Genomic DNA, 24,224 nt, shown 5'->3' on the forward strand with positions numbered 1-24,224 from the left:
GGCGTGCTGTGATTCATGGGGTCGCAAAGAGTCGGACACGACTGAGGATCTGATCTGATCTGGAGTGAGGTTATTTGTTACTCAAATTACCTCCAGTGGTGATAAAAAGTTTTTTTTTTTTTACTTGTTTTGATAGTGGTTGTTGCATTTTTGTTGACAGAAAACTATCAGATATATGAAAAGAGAAGAAAGCAAAGCTGACAGGTAATGTAACAAAATTATTAAGTTTAAGATCAGGCATAACTCCAATTTTCATAAGAATTGATCAAATAATAGAGTGGTCAGTGGTATGCTGAAGTCTCCAGGCAATGTGATTCAATGAATATTTAATAATTATTTCTTGAAATAATTTACCCTCTTTAATCTGCAGAGGCTTAAAGAGAAATTGGAAACAATTTTCTTAAAAGACTAATAAATTATTAAAAATTTAAATAATCATGATGATTTACATTTCAAATGTTACTCACCACTGGTAACATCGGAAGCATAGATAGGTGTAACAGTTGGTAAAGGTAGGAATATATGTTTGTGGGGATGAACTTGGACCTGGAGAGTTTGCATGAAGGTTATTCTAAACTAAAATATTTGAGATTCAACAGGTACCAGAAAGAAGGCTTTTTGGAGCTTCCCTTATTTCACTAAGAGCAGAAAACTTCTGGGAGGGAGGCTGCCATGGATTCCTTCTGGAGGAATTTTATGGCATTAAAAAAAAACCGGAGCCACCACTTGCACCTTGTACCTGCATGAACAAACATCGTCACAAACTGTCTTATCTCCTGCTGCTTCTCCTGGAAATCCATTTGTTCTCCCTACAGAAGCCTTTCCTGCCTGCATCCTTTACAGTAAGTTAGACATATAACCCCTAACCCTACTCATTTAGGGAACTACTACTTTTGTGAGCTTTATATGCATATGAATACTTAGGGTTTTTATTATTCTTATTAATCTGTCTACTATCAGTTAAATTCACCGGCCCCCAATTACTTAACCCAAGAGCGTAGAGGAAAAGTCTCCCTCTCCCACATCTCGCTAAGCATTTTCATGGGCAGATTGACACTATTTGCCAAAATAGAAATGTATACACCCTTGTCCAGGCAGTTACCCTTAAAAATGTGATCAAGAGAGACACTCAGATATGCAGTGATAGTTTTTACCATTGCTTGTCAAAGGGCAAAACTGGGAAAAACAAAATGTTCACTAAAAAGGAACTGGTTATATAATTTTCTAAACAATAGACACCCACTAAACAGGAGGCAGACCTTTATATATAGTGTTTTAGAAACACATGCATGGTTTTACTATGTTGTTAAGGAAAAAACTAAGTCACAGAACAATGTATAATATATTATCTTCACTGTAGTACAAAGAAAACATATGCAGATGTGTACATATTTACACACACACACTCACCAGTTTGGTTTGTTTTCAGATTTACTCTGTGTGTATGTAGATGTGTGTGTGTGTATAGGTGTGTGTGTGTATAAGTGTGTGTGTACAGGTGTGTGTGTGTGTGTATAGGGTGTGTGTGTGTGTAGGTGTTTGGCGCAATGGTCATGGTACGGGTAGATGTGGGAATGAGGGAAATTTTTAGCTTTTATTCCAAATTCTTCTATTTATTTTAAGTAAGAAACATTCCTCAAAGAGAAAAAAAAAAAAACATGCCTTTTGTAACAAAACATGAAAAAGCTAAGTGAACCTTCATAGTAGTGTTTAGGAAGCTACAACACTGCAATTGTGGTAAGAAGACTATAATGACTATGTTACTAAAAAAGGCCTGAAAAAATAAGCATGGAAAAGCTTAGGACTCCAAGCCTGATATGAAGAGAAATTCATATTCCTCTTGGTATTCGGAAGAGAAGTAGAAACAAAATTTTGTCATTTATACAATTTATAGTCATAATAAATCATAAAATTCAAGCTCAATAATAGTCCTTTATACATGATTGCAAATCTAATATTCTGCTTATGAATATGTATAATATAACTTCCTACTATATCTCCTTTACAAATTCAGTACATTTCTACTGAGGCATAAAGTGTTCTCGTTTAAGTTTGGTCTTGTCTCATGATGTGCTGATGATTTTTTGTGTTGTAAATTACTTGCTCCAGACGGAGGAAAAAAGAAAAATAAATTGACTAGGGCTAGTCTCTCAATTATCTTTTATCTTCAGTATTTATGTTTTTTTTTTTAACCCATCCCAGTGGAAGAAAACTTGTATCCGTTTTAGAAGCAAAATTTAAATGTATAAAGAAAATGGTAAAAAAATATATATATCTGTATATACTATACAATAACGGTTTAAATGGATGGCATGTTAAAATTATGGCACTTCAGTACATATTCCACAACAAATAAATGTAGCACTAAGTTAAATAATCTGATCAGCTTAAAATTTCTATTTTACCACCATCTTTCTCCTTCTCTCTCACATGTATTGTCAAACATCAAATATATGAATGGAATGGAATCATCCATAGTTTCTCTCCTTCTTATAGTGAAAGACCCATCCAAGTTTATTAATCCCTTAATGCCTTTTGGCCAACTAGAAATTTACCCTACTTTTATGTTTCTATGTCTTTTTTTTTTTTTTCACTTCATACTTCAGCAAATTAAAAAAAATTTCCTTGAATTACAATGTTGATTTACAATGTTAATATCTTCAGTACAGCAACATGACCCCGTTATACACATGTATATTCCTTTTCATATTTTTTTCCATTCTGGTTTATCACAGGATACTGAATACAGTTCCCTGTGCTATATAATAGTACCTCCTTGTTTTCTCAACAGCCCTTCTTTCTGATGCAAAGAGTACACAATGTTTGGTTATTTTTATGACTGAATTGGTGTGCTACTTCTTAAAAGAAGGGAAAGGCCAAGGTTTATCCTTTAGAAGATACCTTCCATAATATAATATTTTCCATCATGAAGAAATATAATTACTTGTGCATAAATTTGCATTCTCACTTTCTTCAGGTCTTTATCTATTATTCTAATATACTTTTTCTATGAATATGGATTTTTTTTTCTATTGTATTATATGGGTTCTTAAAAGCCACCTCAAATTTTGGTGGAACATAAGAGACTGTAGAAATACATACTTTGGTATGAAGGTGTGAAGAGTGGAAAAATGGCACATTAACAAAAGGGGAAACAGGAACACTAAGACAACATTCCCCCTTCACTCCTTTTCAGCAGAATATACATAAACACATTCACAAAATCCATGGTCATAAGGAATGCAAGGCTATGGAAAAGACAAAGCCAGACAGAAAATGATAAACTCTCCTCTGCATAAAAGAGAAGAGGAGGTGCATTTACATTTTTAGAGAGCAGATATATAATGCTAATAAGATAGAAAATACAGAATAATGAAGACAGAAGACAACAGAAATGCAAGATAACAACAAAGCATATATGCTTAAAACAACTTTATAACATCCAGGGGAGCTTCTCCTTAAGACTGCTTCCCAATCAATCTAGGAAAATAGAAATGTGTTGTAGAATGGGTGATTATTCCATATGCTTTGGGAAGTTATCTGAGTATTCAAAGTTTTGGCTTTTTGCTTTCCAAGAGCCTACAATCCCTGGTACGAGTTAAAAATCAACCAAACCAACCAACCAACCAAGAAAAAAACAAGCAAGCTGATTATCCTGAACTGAATCACAAATGGAAATCTTTTCTGCCTAGGGCCTCTTGAGTTTTTCCCTATAAAATGACTCTACAGTACGTTAGCTATTTAAAAACAAATTCAGCAGTTGGTCTCAATTTCTGGTAGTGATCAAATCATTGCCTTGCTATCAATTCACTTTGTTGCTGACAATCTTTTCAAGTCAAATTTGTAATATCAAAAAGAGAAAAATAAAGGGTAGAGAAATTGTCTTCAAGTAAATGTTCAAAATACTAAAGAAAAATGAGGAACAATAACAGACCTCCAATCCTAAATCCTTTCATGTGATCCTTTTTATTTAGGAAACCAAGATAATTGGATAAAGATGTTTCTTTTGCCAAGACCTAGCCAAAGACAAAATAGACCAAAGACTTTTTAAATATATTTTATATTTAAGCCATCTCTACCTCATTCTGGGTGGGACTACCAAATTTTAAAACAAGATTATTTTCATATTACATTCAGTATTTCTGCATGCATACTGGTAAAGAGAAGATAACAAACTTTACAGGAAAAGTAGCAGCAAAACTGTCATTTCATCCCATTTACTCACAATCAAACTTAAGGGCATCTATAACTGCTTAGAAAAAGGATTATGAAACAAACCAGATATTTCTTTTATTCATATAATCAAATTTCAAATTACTACTTTTATCATTATAGCTTATTGCCATGGTTACAACTGAAATGTCTTAAGAAACACACAAGTAACATTAATGTAGTTAAAATAATAGAGTGAAGTAAATAGCATTTGTGTTTGCTGTGTTTGAAGGTTATGTTTCCCTGAAGAAGGAAAGAGGGTAAGTAAACGTAATACCTCCATGTTGGAATATGAACTTGTGTAGGAGTATACTCTGATTTAAGTAAGGGATGAAGTATAGTTATCAGGTGTGAATTATGAATGTGCATGTGGTGAAGACAGATGAATTACTGAAGCTGTATTTCCCTAAACACTAAAGTATTTGGTGAGCTATTTGGCATATGTATAAAAATAAAAGATTATACAATATTTATATATTAAATGAAACATAAATGTAATGTTTTACAAATTATCTATAATATTTTACCTATCTCTATTTTATTCATTAGTAAATCATGAAGAAAGAAAGAAAGTGAAGTCGCTCAGTCGTGTCCGACTCTTTGTGACCTTGTGGACTGTAGCCTACCAGGTTCCTCCGTCCATGGGATTCTCCAGGCAAGAATACCAGAGTGCGTTGCCATTTCCTTCTCCCAGGGATCTTCCCAACCCAGGAATCAAACCCGGGTCTCTGGCATTGCAGACAGATGCTTTACCCTCTGAGCCACCAGGAAGAAGGTGGTCAAGTGACTGAAACTGAGTGAACACACTGGTTGGGAGGAGAGGTAGAAAGGATGCTAAGGGATGGTCATTCCCTATTGGGTGTCTTCATAATCTAAGCTCATTCTCTTTACTAGTACATCAATACAATTACATACTGTGGCCTGCCTGGCTTTGGTAGTTAGAAATCTACAACTGCTCCCTCCAGCTTACTTCAGCCAGGATGTTTCTCCAGGTCTACTTTAGGCAGCACTGCTGGGAAGGCCGTATCTCCCTTGTGGTTCCAGCTAATGCCGGAAGACTGCCTTGCTCTACCTCCCACCACTTCTACAATTTGGTGGCAACCCATGCAGCGCTTGGTCCCTGCAGGCCTAGACATGGCAGCAGCTTCCAGGAACAGTTACTCCTATGGGTGATTGGGCCCCAAATGATACAACTATTTTCCTTGGGCTGTGAAGAACTTCCGCCTATCAAATGCTAGCATTCCAAGAGAATGGGGCAATGACAGGATATCGAAATATTTTGTAGCTAGAAATATAAATGGTGACACTAATGAGGGAGTGAGAAGACTAACCTCATATACCAAAAGGGAGGGAGAATAAATACAACTCTTCTAAGAAAACAACTTGGTTATACATCTAAAAAGCCTTGAAAATGTTCATATACTTTGAATGGTTTTCTTCCTTGGGAAAACCTAGCCTAAAAGGTATATCAAAGCTGCAGGTATAATTTTATATACAAGGATGTTTACCATAATGTTATTTATATCCATGAAAAACACCTGAATGTCCAAAAACAGAGCTATAGGTAAATATGATATATACTTGTAGTTTTTCTTTAAAGAATCCCCCTCCCCAGTTTTAAGTGTATAGAGCTATATATCTCCACTAGACCTGAAACACTTAAGAGGGCAAGGATATCTGTTTTAAACAGTGAAAGCTATGTGCGAGCCAACTAGGCTCTCAAGAAATATTTTTGGAATAAATTAATGATGCAGTATTAAACATGAACTTATAGGAGAATTTTATATTAAATGGTAGAGTTCTGCCATAGCTAAGTAGCAAATGCACTCTGTATTTTTCTTTAAACTGAAATCTTCAAATCTCTTTTTAACAGTTCACAGCACTGCCATGTCTCCTGAGGAATGTTTAAATCGAATGACTTTTTGCTCAAAGGATTTCCAGTAGCTGCCCATGACCTGCAGCAAGTTCAAAGTCCCTGGTATTTACAGATCTCTATAATTTGGCCCAGTGTGGTCTTTGCACATCTTATCATCTCCCAAACCAGTTTTAAATGTTCCCATGAGACATTTCTGTCGTCTCTGCTGCTGTGACAATGACAATACTCTCTCCACAACTGGTCTGCCAGTCAAGCCCCAGGCTCCAGGCTCACCCCTGCAAAGTTATCTAACAAATGGATTGTCCATTTGATGACAATGTTTCCTGCATAATACTTACTTGGCAGTTAACCACATATTATTTCATGCCATGTCTTTCCTACTATTAAACTGCGGTTTTAAAGTCTTATTGTTAAGTAGATTTTCACGTCTCTTCATCTTTGTGCTCAGTAGCTTGGTCATGTCCAACTCTTTGAGACCCCATGGATTGCAGCCTGCCAGGCTCCTTCTGCCCATGGGATTTCTCAGGCAAGAATACTGGAGTGAGTTGCCCTTCCTACTCCAGGGGATCTTGCCAACCCAGGGATCAAACCTGTATCTTCTGTGTCTCCTGCACTGAAGGTGGATTCTTTACAACTGTCCCACCTGTGAAGCCTCCATACTACACGTCATCTATGCTTTGAATAAAACACTACATTTCTTGGGAATAGCTTCTTTAGAAAATAGCAAAGACCCTTGTATACACTATAAATAACACCAGAATCCTGGTATCAGGTTCAGATAAACTCAGATACCAGTCATTTAGTGATTTGAGTTTTACTGAATTCAAACTTTGTTTAAAAACTGTCAAAGTATTTGGATATCAAGGCCTAATCTAGCATTTATAAATTGCTGGCATTGTCCCTCACATTATAAGCTTGATGAGAGGCAAGGGGCATGTGTGTGTGGAGTCCATCACTATCTAACCAGCAATGTGTATAGTATATGGTTCATGATGTGGCTGCTCAGTAAACATTTAATGAGTGAAGACATCAAACATCTGTGAAAGTGGGAGACACTCTCCTTAATGTAATTTATCCTTTATATGAGGTGAACTTAAGGTAAAAAGAACATATAGACTACATTAGAATCTTCCAGGCTACTTTAGAAGCTTTCAGGTAGTCCACATTTAAGTACAAAAAAATGAACATTTCAGGCAACTCTTCTCTTTTAATATGAAAAAAAAAAACAAAACAAAACTGTGAAAGGAAAGACTTTGACTTACATAAGTGATTAGCCAACTTCCCAAGATTATACAAAAACCTGTGTGTGAGGGCATCGCTGTATTTCTTTATGATAAAAAATTCAAATATTGAATTGACATTAAAAATATTGATGCTCAATCCTTTAATTTCTTTACAAATGACATATATAAATCTATTCAAACATGTTAAAAAATTAAGCATATTAAGAAGTACTACCTTTAAGCAAAGTAGCTCAATATTGTCACTATTAAAATTTTGGCTTGACTGATCTCATCAAGAGACAGTAAATTTAGAGAGCACACTTTGCTTGGGCAAAACGTAAGAAAGATTTTTTTATATGATTAAAAACTCATACCTGTTGATCTCCAAGGAAATGACTTCTCAGTTGAGCTAGAGAAAAAGAAGGGAAAAAAATGGAACATTTACTTCCTTTGTTGTAAACTTTAACTGTGGATCTGTTTTGAACATAAACATTTAATTTTCACATTTAATTATATAAAAGGATATTAAAACCTCAAACAAAATTTAAAGTGACTGTTCTAAATTAATTTTTAGAGAGTATTTAACCCCCTATGCCAATCTGGGACAAATTTGTATTTCTTAGAACTTAAGGCAAATTATTAAAAGACATATGATTCTCCTTGAATAAGACAAATATAATACCACAGCTAACTGTGACCTTCATAGTACTTATATGAGGGCATATGCTGCTTTATCGGAGAAGGTGATGGCAACCCACTCCAGCACTCTTGCCTGGAAAATCCCATGGATGGAGGAGCCTGGCAGGCTGCAGTCCACGGGTCGCACAGTGTCGGACACGACTGAAGCAACTTAGCAGCATCAGCAGCATGCTACTTTATGTGGAATAATTTATATGAAAACTACATATAAAACAACATATATATCATACACTGTACTACATATACATTAAAAAGAACCAAAAAGGTTGTTATTAAGTTTATTAATTTTACTTATTTTCAAAAAAGGCTTAGATGCTGTAATAGACATATAAGTTAATGGGGTCAGTTTACTGAATGTTGTCTTATAAAATTTAAATATCATAAATCTTTATATCAAAACACAAAGTTTTACAAATTAGGGGTAAATTTTAACTATATATTTTTCTTAGTTTATAGAGTGCTATGCTCAGTCGCGTCCAAGTCTCTGCAGCCCTATGACTATAGTCCGCCAGGCTCCTCGGTCAATGGGATTCTCCAGCAAGAATACTGGAGTGGGTTGCCATGTCCTCCTCCAGAGGATCTTTCCCACCTAGGGATAGAACCTGCATTTCCTGTGTCTCCTGCATTGGCAGGTGGATTCTTTACCACTGAGGCACCTGGGAAGCCCAGTTTATAGAGTACCAATTTTAAAAATTAGTGCATAAAAACATATCTGAGCCTCCCTGTCCACCCCCTCCCTTAAATTAATACGGGAAAGCATGGTTCTCAGGGGACAGTGTAGCAGAACAAAGCAATAAGAGAGGCTGAATTATTCGGCATTCATTAAATGTTAAAGTACCTCACATATATTATCTCCTGTATATTATTCACAACAACCTAATGAAGAGGTGCCTTATTATCTTTATTTCACAGATTAAAAAACTGGACAAAGTCTTATTCCATTAGTAGATGGAAGAAGTGGGATTTAAACCAAGGATGGTTTGATTTCAAAGTCAGGGCTTCTGACCATTGTGCTACATAGAACAGCTTGTGATTCCATTTTTGTATTAAACACACACACATGCACACATAGACACACACAATATGCCTAAGAAGTGTAGAAAAATAAAAATCAAAGTGCTAGTGGTTTTTTCTGTGGGTTATAACTAAAAGGATTTCTTTCTTTTTAAACATTTGTATTTTATTTAGAAATCAGAAACAAATACATACTGAAGTATTTTGGAAGTGTTTACTAATTTTAAGGAAAAGGTACAAGACTTTGCACTTAAGGAAACTCTAAAATAAAGAAAAGAACAATACTTTCAGAGCTGTAGTTGTAAGATTTTATTTTTTTATTTTTTTTGTAGTTGTAAGATTTTAAATCCATGTTAGTCCCTTGGTATTTTCCCCAAGTCATTAAGTGGCTGATGAAACTCCTGCTGGTTAAAAACTCTAGATTCAGTAAGAACTCCCCAAAGTTCAATTTTGCCTGTGATCTGCGAGCAGCTCACATTCCGGGACTTTGAACTAGCTGTGCCCAGGGGGACATGCTCCCAATGAACAGAGTCAATCAGTTAACGCTCATCTTCAGCACTCCAATCATGATCCTCCACCTGATGTACTCCTAACTAATTTCAAAAGGGACTGATGGGAAGAAAAAACAGATGAAAATTTGGTCAAATATCAATAAATGGCATATTTGTCTTGCTCCTGAAGATATTACCACATTCTCAAAAGTGGTTTCCAAAACTGAATTCCAATTCTCTTGAATATTATAATTTAATCCTATCATCTTGGAGAAGGCAATGGCACTCCACTCCAATACTCTTGCCTGGAAAATCCCATGGATGGAGGAGCCTGGTGGGCTGTTGTCTATGGGGTTGCACAGAGTCGGACACGACTGAAGTGACTTAGCAGCAGCAGCAGCAAACCTATCATCTAAACTAGCTTTCTAAGCACCAAAGTTGCTATTACCCAACTGTATTTCTATCGACATATTCACATTTTTTGTCAATATTAAAATCAAACTACCAACCAGAAATGTTTAATATACCTCAGGTGTCTTGGGAGTGGTGAAGTCTATTATCTTCTGGTTGAAATTTACATAAACCTTAATGAAATATCTTTACAAGTTTTTTTATTTTTGAAATTTTAGATCATAGATTATATGTCATCTTAACTGCTCAAATTGGGCAAGGGTTGTGGCTGTTTTGTGCATTTCTTTAGGTCAAGTGCACTGCGTATTGCCTGGCACACAGATGTTCAATGTGTGTGTGTGTGCTCAGTCATGTCCAAATCTTTGCAAGCCCCTCTACTGTAGCCTGACAGACTCCTCCATCCATGGAATTTTCCAGGCAAGAATACTGGAGTGGGTTGCCATTTCCTACTCCAGGGGATCTTCCCGACCCAGGGATCAAACCCTTGTGTCTTGTGTTTCCTGCTCTGGCAGGTGGATTCCTTACCACTGTACCATCTGGGAAGCCCCTAATATATACGGTTGTAACACAAATTGTGAAAAAAGTATTAATAATACTGAGTTCTTCATTGTTCTGAGGGATCAGGTATATGTAAATTATTACTATTTTGTTCATAAGCTGGCTTGAAACTCAACATTAGAAAAAACTAAAACCATGGTATCCAGTCCCATCACATCATGGCAAATAGAAAGGGGAAAAGTGGAAGCAGTGATAGTTTTATTTTCCTGGGCTCCAAAATCACTGTGGACAGTGACTATAGCCAAGAAATTAAAAGATGCTTGCCTCTTAGAAGGAAAGCTATGACAAACCCAGATGGCGTATTAAAAAGTAGAGACATCACTTTGCTCACAAAGGTGCAAAAAGCTATGGTTTTTCCACTAGTTATGTACGGAAGTGAGAGCTGGACCATAAGGAAGACTGAGCACCAAAGAATTGATGTTTTCGAATTGTGGTGCTGGAAAAGACTCAGAAGGACAGAAAGGTGTGCTGCAGTCCATGGGGTTGCAAAGAGTCAGACATGACTTAGCAACTGAACAACAACACTTTGTTCAAACAGGTCTAATTATTCTCCCCTACTCTATGTAGGAAGTTCCAAGTTCCTATAACAAGCAGGCAAGCAGCATTTCTGGTGCTGAAAAGACCTTTGGTCATCAAAACACAGTAAGGCATTCCAGTCCTAAATATTCATTGGAAGGACTGATGCTGAAGCTAAAACTCCAATACTTTGGCTACCTGATGCAAAGAACTGACTCATCTGAAAAGACCCTGACGCTGGGAAAGATTGAAGGCAGGAGAAGGGGATAACAGAGGATAAGATGGTTGGACAGCATCATTGACTCGATGGACATGAGTTTGAGCAAGTTCTGGGAGTGGGTGATGGACAGGGAGGTCTGGCTTGCTGTAGTCCATGGGATCGCAAAGAGTCAGACATGACTGAGCAACATGAACTGAACTGAGGTGAAGGCATGGGGAAGGTGGATTCAGTTTGATATTTGGCAAAACTAATACAATTATGTAAAGTTTAAAAATAAAATAAAATTTAAATTATATAAAAAAAAACATTATGAACACGAAAAAAAAATTACTTTTTCTCCTATCATATTCTAGACAAACAATAAAAAAAAAATCACGGGGAAAATAAGTTAATATTGAAGATTAAAGATAAAAAATTCCATGGTATATTTTGAAGACTATATATTTAGCCCAATTACTTTCACACTAATTCCACAATCCTGGTCATTATATATTATTCATAATAGTCTATTTCTTTCGGAACCACCACTCTAGGATTCAGAGATCAGGCAGTAAATACGTGAAGTTCTGAAATGCTGTTTCAAGTCACTTTTATTGGAACAATAAAACTAGAGGCAGCTCCATATGACACATAGGTGTATTCCTTCCTCCCTCTCTCCCTCTAGCCATCTATTCCAAAAAAGATTTCCCCAACTTAAAAGACGCTTGCTCCTTGGAAGGAATGTCTACAACATGTCTCACAGTATTGTGGCCACGGATGACTCCATTCCATTCCCTTTCACTTCTCATCTGAATATGCCAAGAACCTCCTCTGCAGTGTGAAAATATTTTAAAATACAAGAATGGGATCATCCATGACAACTTTGTTTCAGTGGGAAGATGCATTCACAATTTCTAACAACTTAATTATCAACAACCTTCTAGAATGAAATCCATTCATAAGTTTGGGACTGTTTGGTTGGACAGCAAACTACAGTTAAAAGCAAAATCAGCAGCAAATTAATAAATCAAGGCAATTCATTTTAATGAGAAAAAAAAATCTTAGTTTTAAGAAAGACACCATGCCTTTATCAGTATTGATGAGAAAATGCAATAGATCACTATAAAATTCCGTGCACTTAAGAAATTATGTATTTTTTTTCATTCACAGACATAAATGGAGCCCAAAACACCTTTGTTAATATTTACTGCAGTCGTTCAGTTCAGTTCAGTCACTCAGTTGTATCCAATTCTTCGCGAACCCATGGACTGTAGTGCACTAGGCCTCCCTGTCCATCACCCACTCCCAAAGCTGCTCAAACTCATGTCCATCAAGTTGGTGATGTCATCCAACCATCTCATTCTTTGTTGTACCCTTCTCTTCCTGCCTTCAATCATTCCCAGTATTAGGGTCTTTTCAAAAGAGTCAGTTCTTCGCATCAGGTGGCCAAAGTACTGGAGCTTCAGCATAAGTCTTTCCAATGAATATTCAGGACTGATCTCCTTTAGGTTGGACTGGTTGGATCTCCCTGTAGTCCAAGGGACTCTCAAGAGTCTTCTCCAACACCACAATTGAAAAGCATCAATTCTTTGGTGCTCAGCCTTCTTTATGGTCCAGTTCTCACATCCATACATAACGACTGGAAAAACCGTAACTTTGACTAGATGGACCTTTGTCGGTAAGGTAATGCCTCTGCTCTTTAATATGCTGTCTAGGTTGGTCATAGCTTTCCTTCCAAGGACCAAGCGTCTTTTAATTTCATGGCTGAAGTCACCATCTGTTGTGATTTTGGAGCCCAAGAAAATAAAGTCTCTCACTGTTTGCATAGTTTCCCCATCTATTTGCCATGAAGTGATGGGACCAGATGCCATGATCTTAGTTTTCAGAATGCTGAGTTTTAAGTCAGCTTTTTAACTCTCCTCTTTGCCTTCATCAAGATCCTCTTTAGTTTCTCTTTGCTTTCTGCCATCAGGGTGGCGTCATCTGCATATCTGGGATTATTGATATTTCTCCCAGCAATCTTGATTCCAGCTTGTGCTTCATCCAACCTGGCATTTCGCATGATGTACTTTGCATAGAAGTTAAATAAGCAGGGTGATGATCTACAGCCTTGACGTAGTCCTTTTCCAATTTGGAACCAGGCCATTGTTCCATGTCCGGTTCTAACTGTTGCTTCTTGACCTGAATAAAGATTTTTCAGGAGGCAGGTAGCCCACCAGGCTCCTCTGTCCATGAGACTCTCCAGGCAAGAATGCTGAAGTGGGTTGCCATGTCCTCTTCCACAGGATCTTCACAACCCAGGGATCGAACCCAGGTCTCCTCCATTGCAGGTGGATTCTTTACCATGTAAGCCACCAGAGAAGCCCATAGCTGTCTTTGAAATCCCCTTATAGTGATGTTTTCCTATGTTATGAGTCAGAAAACCAGCCACTCACAGTCCCTTGCAGCCAGAGGGCCAATCAGTGGCAGGGTCTAGAAGAAGGCTGGTCAGTGTGGCAGTGGTGCAGCAGGGACCAGCAGTGGGGGGCCCAGTAGAGGCAGTGGGCACTATTCCCATAATCCCCAACTCAGAAGCTGGCTCTCTGGCCTTCCCGGAGATTCTGAAGATTAACACCTCACAGCTTCTGACAAGTTCTTTTCTAGCTTACACAGGCCAGAGAGGATTCTACTGTTTGTAGCTGAAGGTTCTGACTGATGTTTATGACTGAGACCAAATATAAATGGCCCTCTGAAAAAAAGATAAAACCTCACTCCTTAACTCTTGACCTGTATTTCCAGCTGCGTACTGGATATAATACATTTTGTAGTTGACATACTGAAACCCTTCCCCCCGCCCCAAATAAATTCCCATCTAATCATCACCACCTAGTCACTCACTGAAGAACACGGAGCTGTTTTACTGACTACCTACTGTCCCCGAACCCCGCTCATGTACAGCTCCACAAGGGCAGAGAAGTCTGCCTCGTTCACAGATACACTTACAGAACCTACAGCAGCTTGTGGCACACGCCTGTCACTCAAAACACACACCTTCTGAATCCATCGCTACCACCAAGTACAGTTCAGGCTTTCATCCTCATGGTCTCTTGGGTGGATCATTCTTTCAGGCTCTCTCCTAGCTGGTCTGCTTGGCTTTGATTTCTCATCCTTTCAGGCTCTCTTCCAGGCTGTTGCTACGGTGATATTTCAAACACTCAAATCTGAAATTCTCCTGATGCTAACGCACAACAGATTCATACAGGATACATTTCAAGCATCTTGGTTAGTACGGCAGAGATTCAAACATCTTCAGATGGTGCAGAAGGCCCTCCACCACCTGGTTCCTTCGAGTCTGCCCTTTCCCACACAAACCTACATTCTAGGCATTTCTAATTACTTGCAGTTTCCTCATATATCAGGCTGCTTCAGGCTTCTAGTGCTATTTTGGGGGTAGAATGTGTAGAACACAGTCTGGAAACTCAGAATTACCCAAATTTCAGAATGGTATACGTGTTACAACGTAACAATATATATGTCATACACACCCATGGATTGAACACTCTAGTTTACTTTTACTTTTTACTCACTTAATAATAACAGGAATGTCTTTGTAAAACGGTCAACGTTAATAAGTCAGCACTCGATTTCCTCCTGGATTCTACTGTGTCTGACGTGAGCTTCAGTGGACAGTAGTAGCAAAACAGCAGCAGAGGGTGGAGTGGAGAAAGCCTGATGAAGCTGCACAGTAACTGCATCACGGCACTTCTCACCTTCTCCCTGGTCTAGTTGGGGCTCTATCATCACTAGTGAGGTGCAGGCCACCGTCACTTTCTCATCCAAAACACACTGAATTGGGATACAATCCAAGTTATTCCACTTTGTTTAGAAAAACAGTTAAGAAATCTTATACTACACACAGAGACGTGTATGTGTTTAAGTATATGTACAGCCCTTATTAATAGCTCAAAAAGTTAAGCACAGTCAAAACTTAAGCTTCATTTGGTATTAGTGGACAGGAATTACTGGAAGGAATACACCAGAAACTGTTTTACTTATGAATAGAGTATGGGCATGTACCATTGTCTAGACTACATACCCTCCACGACATTCTCTCTGGTAAGTACGAATCATTCTTCAAAAATCAGCATGATGAAAGTTGATCACTTCTTCTTTATATTAACAATTAATCTACCTTGATTCTTGTTTTTCATATGATTGTAACTGCAATACTTGCTTATCTGTATCCACTACCAGATTATGGCTCTCTTGAGGATAAAGATTGTGGCTTAATTCTATTTGCATCCAACCACAATTGAGTAGAATGCTAAATAAATGATAGCTGATATTAATTTTTTGAGTTGCTCATTATTAGGGCTAATCCTATGTTATTTTAGAATTGTTTCAATCATTCTACAAAGGAATTTTTGGCTTTTTCTACATCTTACAGAAAAGATGTCTACTGTAAATATTACATGAACCCATTCAACAAGTATTTGTTGATCATCTACTGAGTGCCAGACATTGTTAGAGGCTGGGATATAATGGTGAAAAGAAGCAAACAATGATCAACACTGTTAATCAGGGAAATGAAAATTAAAACCACAATAAGATGTCACTTCATACTTGTCAGATTGGCTATCACCAGTTCAGTTCAGTCGCTCAGTTGAGTCTGATTCTTTGTGATGCTATGAACCTCAACACACCAGGTCTCCCTGTTCACCACCAACTCCCGGAATCTACCCAAACTCATGTCCACTGAGTCGGTGATGCCATCCAACCATCTCATCCTCTGTCGTCCCCTTCTCCTCCTGCCCTCAATATTTCCCAGCATCAGGGTCTTTTCAAATGAGTCAGTTCTTTGCATCAGGTGGAAAAGTACTAGAGTTTCAGTTTCAACACCAGTCCTTCCAATGAACACCCAGGACTGATTTCCTTTAGGATGGACTGGTTGGATCTCTTTGTAGTTCAAGGGACTCTAAGAGTCTTCTCCAACACCACAGTTCAAAAGCATCAATTCTTCTGCACTCAGCTTTCTTTATAGTCCAACTCTCACATCCACACATGACTACTGGAAAAACCATAGCCTTGACTAGACGGATCTTTGTTGACAAAGTAAAGGATATAAATACCAAACGTTGGTGTAGATGTGGAAAAAAAGGAACTCTGTTCATTGTTGGTGTGAATGTAAATTAGTACACCCACTGTGCAAAACACTGTCGAAGTTTTTCAAGAAAAACGAAAAAAAATAGAACCACCATATGACCCAGCAATTTACTCCTGGGTATATATCCAAATAACAAAAATCACTAATTCTAAAAGATATATTTATCCCCAATGTTCATAGCAGCATTCTTTATAATTGCCAAGATATGGAAGCAACCTGAGCGTCCACTGACAGATGAGTAGACAGAAGATGCTGTGTGTGTACACACACATACACACACCCCAGAATATTAATCAGCCATAAAAAGGAAATTTTGCCATTTTCAGCAACATGGATAGACTTGGAGGGTACAATCCTAAGTGAAATGTGTCAGAGAAAGTAAAAACTATGATATTACTAATATGTGAAATCTAAAAAATAACACAGACTAGTAAATATAACAAAATGGAAACGGATTCACAGATATACACAACGAACTAGTGGGTACCAGTAGGGAGAGGGGTGAGGGGAATACCAAAACAGGGGGAGGGGTAAGAGGCACAGACTGTGTAGAAAATAAATAGGCTAAGAGGGTATATTGTGCAACACAGGGAATATAGGTAGTATGTTATAATCACTATAAATGGACTATAACCTTTAAACATTGTAAATTACTACAATGATTCAGTTCAGTTCAGTCACTCAGTCTTTTCTGACTCTCTGCGACCCCATGGACTGCAGCATGCCAGGCTTCCTTGTCCATCACCAATTCCTGGAGCTTACTCAAACTCATGTCCATTGAGCCCGTGGTGCCATCCAGCCATCTCATCCTCTGTCATCCCCTTCTCCTCTCACCTTCAATCTTTCCCAGCATCAGGGTGTTTTCAAAAGGGTCAGTTTTTCGCATCAGGTGGCCAAAGTACTGGAGTTTCAGCTTCAACATCAGTCCTTCCAATGAACACCCAGGACTGATCTCCTGTAGGATGGACTGGTTGGATCTCCTTGCAGTCCAAGGGACTCTCAAGAGTCTTCTCCAACACCACAGTTCAAAAGCATCAATCTTCGGTGCTCAGCTTTCTTTATAGTCCAACTCTCATATCCATACATGACTACTGGAAAAACCATAGCTTTGACTAGACGGACCTTTGCTGGCAAAGTAATGTCTCTGCTTTTTATTATGCCCCCTAGGTTGGACATAGCTTTCCTTCCAAGGAGCAAGTGTCTTTTAATTTCATGGCTGCAATCACCATCTGCAGTGATTTTGGAGCCCCCCAAATAAAATCTCTGTTTCCCCATCTATTTGCCATGAAGTGATGGGACTGGATGCCATGATCTTCGTTTTCTGAATGTTGGTTTTTAAGCCAATTTTTTCTCTCTCCTTTCACTTTCATCAAGAGGCTCTTTAGTTCTTCTTTGTTTTCTGCCATAAGGTTGATATCATCTGCGTATCTGAGGTTATTGATATTTCCCCTGGCAATCTTGATTCCAGCTTGTGCTTCTTCCAGCCCCGCATTTTGCATGATGTATCCTGCATATAAGTTAAATAAGCAGGGTGACAATATACAGCCTTGACGTAATCTTTTCCCAATTGGGAACCAGTCTGTTGTTCCATGTCCAGTTCTGTTGCTTCTTGACCTGCATACAGATTTCTCAGGAAGCAAGTCAGGTGGTCTGGTATTCCCATCTCCTGAAGAATTTTTCACAATTTGTTGTGATCCACACAGTCAAAGGCTTGGCATAATCAATAAAGCAGAAGTAGATGTTTTTCTGGAACTCTCATGCTTTTTCTATGATCCAGCAGATGTTGGCAATTTGATCTCTGGCTCCTCTGTCTTTTCTAAATTCAGCTTGAATTTCCATCTGTTAAGTCCACAGTTCATGTACTGTTGAAGCCTGGCTTGGAGAATTTTGAGCATTACTTTGCTAGTGTGTGAGATGAGTGCAATTGTGTGGTAGTTTGAACATTATTATTGCTTTTCTTTGGGACTGGAATGAAAACTGACTTTTTCCAGCCTTGTGGCTGCTGAGGTTTCCAAATTTGCTGTATATTGAGTGCAGCACTTTCATAGCATCATCTTTTAGGATATGAAATAGCTCATCTGGAATTCCATTACCTCCACTAGCTTTGTTCATAGTGATGCTTCCTAAGGCCTACCTGACTTTGCATCTCAGGAGGTCTGGCTCTTGGTGAGTGATCACACCATTGTGGTTATCTAGGTCATGAAGATTTTTTTTTGTATAATTCTGTGCACAGGTACACAACTAAAGTTCAATTATAAAAAAGTTCTGTATTTTCTGTACATGTTAACTCCTGAATTCAAGAACCACTTCATGTTCACTGAGATGAAATCTCAGTAGCTGGAATAAATTCCAAAATGCATTTTTCTCATTCTCTACCATTTCATTACTAACTGAAGTTATTCCATTAGCAAATGTGTAGGTGTTCTGGATACTAAATCCATTTTGAGAAAAATTTTGGCAACTCATTATTGGTTTGTTGTAATTACCTTTGTAATTCCTTGCTCTAATATTTACAAGTCTACTTTTTACTTGATTCCAAGGTTTATTTCTCTCAGTTAAAAGATGAAAGGTCGGTTTGCCTCTTTATCTTAGGCAATTTACACTGAAATTACAGTAGTCATGTAGAGATGTGAGAGTTGGACCATAAAAAAGACTGCGCACTGAAGAATTGATGCTTTCAAATGGTAGTGCTGCAGAGGCCTCTTCTAAGTCCCTGGGACAGTAAAGAGATCAAAACAGTCAATCTTAAAAGACATTAACCCTGAATATTCATTGGAAGGACTGATGCTGAAGCTGAAGCTCCAAATCTTTGGCCATGTGATGCAAAGAGCCGACTCTTTGGAAAAGACCCAGATGCTGGGAAAGACTGAGGGCAGGAGGAGAAAGGGGCAACAGAAAATGAGATGGTTGGATGCCATCATCGACTCAATGGGCATGAGTTTGAACAAACTCTCAGAGATAGTGAAGGACAGGGAAGCCTGGTGTGCTGCAGTCCATGGGGTTGCAAAGAGTTGTACATGACTAAGAAACTGAACAATAACAACAAATACCTTGCTATCCTCTAGGCATTACAAATTGCTTTTTAATAAACTGCTTCAGAATCTTCTTAGATATGAAAGTGGGACTCCAGAGTTCCCAGGTAACTCCAGATTTCCTATTATGCACCTAGGATTTTCTCTGCCAGAATCTGGCAAAATAACTACTGCTGCTGCTGCTGCTAAGTCTCTTCAGTCGTGTCCGACTCTGTGCGACCCCATAGATGGCAGCCCACCAGGCACCCCTGTCCCTGGGATTCTCGAGGCAAGAACACCGGAATGCATTGCCATTTCTTTCTCCAATGCAAGAAAGTGAAAAGTGAGAGTGAAGTCGCTCAGTTGTGCCGGACTCTTAGTGACCCCATGGACTGCAGCCTACCAGGCTCCTCCATCCAAGGGATTTTCCAGGCAAAAGAGTACTGGAGTGGGGTGCCATTGCCTTCTTGGAAATAACTACTAATGATTCTCAACTTTTAGTCTCTATTTGGAATGTTACCAGATTAAACTTAATAAATTCCCTTAACTGAGTAACCCAGTCTATCCAACACTTAAATTTCTCTATCTTCACTAATTATAGGTAAATTTTCAACAATATGGCAATAACATCATACCATATTCTGAGTCTTCTAAAATTTCTATCTAGTATTGCTTTGATTCCCTTTTAATTAGTACATTTAAAACTCTGTTTAGTTCCTTTGAATGCATTGGTAAAACATTCCATTAGCTTTTTTTTTTTTTTTAATTTTTTATTCCTTTATTTCTCATGTGTTCCCCATCCTGAACCCTCCTCCCTCCTCCCTCCCCATACCATCCCTCTGGGTCGTCCCAGTGCACCAGCCCCAAGCATCCAGCATCGTGCATTGAACCTGGACTGGCATCTCATTTCATACATGACATTTCACATGTTTCAATGCCATTCTCCCAAATCTTCCCACCCTCTCCCTCTCCCACAGAGTCCATAAGCCTGTTCTATACATCAGTGTCTCTTTTGCTGTCTCGTATACAGGGTTATCGTTACCATCTTTCTAAATTCCATATATATGCGTTAGTATACTGTATTGGTGTTTTTCCTTCTGGCTTACTTCACTCTGTATAATAGGCTCCAGTTTCATCCACCTCATTAGAACTGATTCAAATGTATTCTTTTTAATGGCTGAGTAATACTCCATTGTGTATATGTACCACAGCTTTCTTATCCATTCATCTGCTGATGGACATCTAGGTTGCTTCCATGTCCTGGCTATTATAAACAGTGCTGCGATGAACATTGGGGTACACGTGTCTCTCTCCATTAGCTTTTTTTTGTGAGTTCTTAGCTGAGTAAAGCTCACTGTGTGCTTCAGCTTTGTTGAGTGCTCTTGAATTTATGGTTGAGAAAACCACTTTTTGAAGATAATGCCTGTGGAAGTACCAGGTCTTAAAGCATTCATCATGTAAGCAGGTCAAATTTTTCCTCAACAAGAACATCTTTGAGTTCATTTTATACTCATCATTAGCAAGGTGAGAAGTGAGGTCTAGAAGCCAAAGATGGAATCAACTGCTACTGCTGCTGCTAAGTCGCTTCAGTCATGTCTGACTCTGTGCGACCCCAGAGACGGCAGCCCACCAGGCTCCCCTGTCCCTGGGATTCTCCAGGCAAGAACACTGGAGTGGGTTGCCATTTCCTTCTCCAATGCATGAAAGTGAAAAGTGAAAGTGAAGTCGCTCAGTCGTATCCGACCCTCAGCGACCCCATGCACTGCACCCTACCAGGCTCCTCCGTCCATGGGATTTTCCAGGCAAGAGTACTGGAGTGGGGTGCCATTGCCTTCTCCTGATGGAATCAAAGGGCTCTCTAATATCATGAAGCATCTTCTGATGTTCCAAGAACTCATACCACCTACCAGCAGGTAACTGATAGGTTTTAACTAGTATTGTTTAAGTTTGTGAAATATACCTCATCTCTTGCTTTTAGTTAGATAAGAATTAACTAGGAAATAAATACCTTACATTAAACAGAGATCTACCTTTTGTTTTCATGCCTGAACTAGCAGACAGGTGTGCATGGCTATTTTTCCACTAGGCTATTTCAATAAATTGAAGACAGGAAGACCAGTACGTAGACAATGAAGGTGAACTGCTTTGCCTGCTGAAGCAGAGGAGGGGAGCTGGGAGGCAGACAGCTATCGCAACTCACCGTTAATGTCAGACTTTATTTTTCTGGGCTCCAAAATCACTGCAGATGGTGACTGCAGCCATGAAATTAAAAGACGCTTACTCCTTGGAAAAAAGTTATGACCAACCTAGATAGCATATTGAAAAGCAGAGACGTTACTTTGCCAACAAAGGTCTGTCTAGTCAAGGCTATGGTTTTTCCTGTGGTCATGTATGGATGTGAGAGTTGGACTGTGAAGAAAGCTGAGCGCTGAAGAATTGATGCTTTTGAACTGTGGTGTTGGAGAAGACTCTTGAGAGTCCCTTGGACTGCAAGGAGATCCAACCAGTCCATTATGAAGGAGATCAGCCTTGGGATTTCTTTGGAAGGACTGATGCTAAAGCTGAAACTGCAGGACTTTGGCCACCTCATGCGAAGAGTTGACTCATTGGAAAAGACTCTGATGCTGGGAGGGATTGGGGGCAGGAGGAGAAGGGGACGGCAGAGGATGAGATGGCTGAATGGTATCACTGACTCGATGGACGTGAGTCTGGGTGAACTCCAGCAGTTGGTGATGGACAGGGAGGCCTGGCGTGCTGCGATTCATGGGTCGCAAAGAGTCGGACACGACTGAGAGACTGAACTGAAGGGGTTCTAAGGATCCTAGAATAACAAATCATTAGCCTTTAGATAATAAAGATATCTTAGCAGTGATACTACAATTTTGGGAGCCTCTTCCAAATTTACTTATTGCCTATTCACAATCAATCTCAACAAACCAAAACCAAAAGTTCTTCCTTCAAATTCATGGTTTCTTTATTGTGTTATCAGACCCTAGAATATTTTCTATTGGATGGAGACTGATTTACTTCTTCCTACCAAAGGACCACTTGATACCAGCAGTCAAAAAACCTGAAACGAGGCCTTCCCTGGTGGCTCAATGGTAAAGAATCCATCTGCCAATGCAGCAGACACAGGTTCAATTCCTGGTCCAGGGGGATCCCATATGCTATCTATGGAGCAACTGAGCCCATTCACCACAACTATTAAGCCTATGCTCTAGGGCATGGGAGCTACAACTACTGAGCCTATGTGCTGCAAAGCCTGCACTCCCAGTGTCCCTGGTCTGCAGCAAGAGAAGCCATCACAATGAGAAGCCCGCACACCACAACCAAAAGTAGCCTCCACTCGCTACAACTAGAGAAAAGCCCACACAGCAACCAAGACCCAGCACAGCCAAAAATAAATAAATAAAATTATATTAAAAAAAGAAAAGTGAAACCATGACAACATGCTCTTACTTGTAGTTTATTATTATTTTTATGTGTTACGGTTCTAAATTGCCCCTGAAAATGGTATATGCCTATAATCTGAACTAAGCAAGGAATAAAAAAATGAGACAGGGCAAAGGATTTCTTTTCATAATTATCTGTATGTCTGAGGGTAACACTGAGGATTAAAAAGAAAAGGCCCTGGAATTTAAAATGATATCCTTCACATAGGATACAGCTGTTCCTGACCCATGGGCAACATGACACAAGCCCCGCGTTCCCCTCCCTGCCTGGCGATGGATTTCTGCCCAGCAACCCGCACTCACACGTCACAGTCACCTGGGTGGCCAACTGCAGGCACGGGCAAGATGGCCGCAGGAAGGCAGGCACGCTGCTTTATGGAGGATGGGAAGGGTCGAAGGCTTACAGTCTGACCCATATTCTCCCTCCTGCTCTGTGACACCTCGCCTGAAAAAACTGGCCTCGCTCTCAGAACGTGCTTTTAAAACGCCAGTCTTCAAAAGATCATGAGGAACAGCAAGGGCTGGGATAAAAGTGCAGTCCTGTTTTTCACAGGCTGCTCATTTTGAGTAAAACGCACAACTGAACACGGGGGTGAACGTTCTTGATCTCATACTGGCTCTAGGTAGTTCTCACCCTTGTTTACTCAATTCTTTCTTCCACTCTTCTCTCATGCCACTTCACCATATTTTGGACCCTTATAACACCTGTCTGAAATACATTCCAAGAAAGGGTAATACAAAAAATAAATAATATTACAGTGAGTCTCTGAAAGAGAAAACTATGTAGTTGGTGCACAGCAAAAACACATTAAAGGAACAGGAAATATCAGATTAGCCATTTAAACAATTCAAGTAACTTTCATGGGGACTGAAGGTGAACACACATTTTAGAAGATAAATATTATTTGACAAAAGCATTTTGTGTTAGTACTTTGAATCTATGAATAAAAGATCCAGAGGACCTCAGGGGAAGGGGAAGATCAAAAAGAATGTAGTACTAGACAGAAATGAGACAAACGGTTCCCTCTGGTATCTCCATAAATTATACAGGAAGCATGACTTCTGGTTAAGCCCATCCCACAACTAGTGTTTCAATCATAAAAGCAGAAATCAGAATAGAAAGGTTTTCTAACATTTCAGCTGACATTTGAAAGAATGAAAGAAACTGAGATGAAAATAGTAAAATGACTAAACACAACACCAAACTCTCTTTCCTAAGTATTCTGCCATAATGTAGGATGCTATTCATATTTAGGCAAAGGGTCAAGCCTCAGAATAGATGAGCTGCTGTGAATTATTTGTGTTGAGGTCTACAAAATGTTACTGTCTCCCTCATTTGTGTTCTTTTCCATTCTTCCAAAGGCAAACAAACAGAAAGGGAAAAGATTTTTTAAAATTTAAGATTAACACACACACACA

The 24,224-nt window shown here is 38.9% G+C and overlaps 1 protein-coding gene across 20 annotated transcripts in view; it reads right to left on the bottom strand.

The window, feature by feature from the left end:
• PKP4 (plakophilin 4) overlaps nucleotides 1-24,224 on the bottom strand; it is a 259,383-nt gene that overhangs the window by 82,500 nt on the left and 152,659 nt on the right. For 17 of the 20 annotated variants that reach the window (XM_061437200.1, XM_061437140.1, XM_061437260.1 and 14 more), the window contains one exon: nucleotides 7,686-7,720. The exons of the other annotated variants lie outside the window; for them this stretch is intronic. In XM_061437200.1, coding sequence (XP_061293184.1) covers nucleotides 7,686-7,720 — 35 coding nt within the window. The remainder of the gene's footprint in view (nucleotides 1-7,685; nucleotides 7,721-24,224) is intronic. 20 annotated transcript variants of the gene reach the window in all.

Source organism: Bos javanicus, chromosome 2 (assembly GCF_032452875.1).
Source record: "Bos javanicus breed banteng chromosome 2, ARS-OSU_banteng_1.0, whole genome shotgun sequence".
Taxonomy (NCBI): domain Eukaryota; kingdom Metazoa; phylum Chordata; class Mammalia; order Artiodactyla; family Bovidae; genus Bos; species Bos javanicus.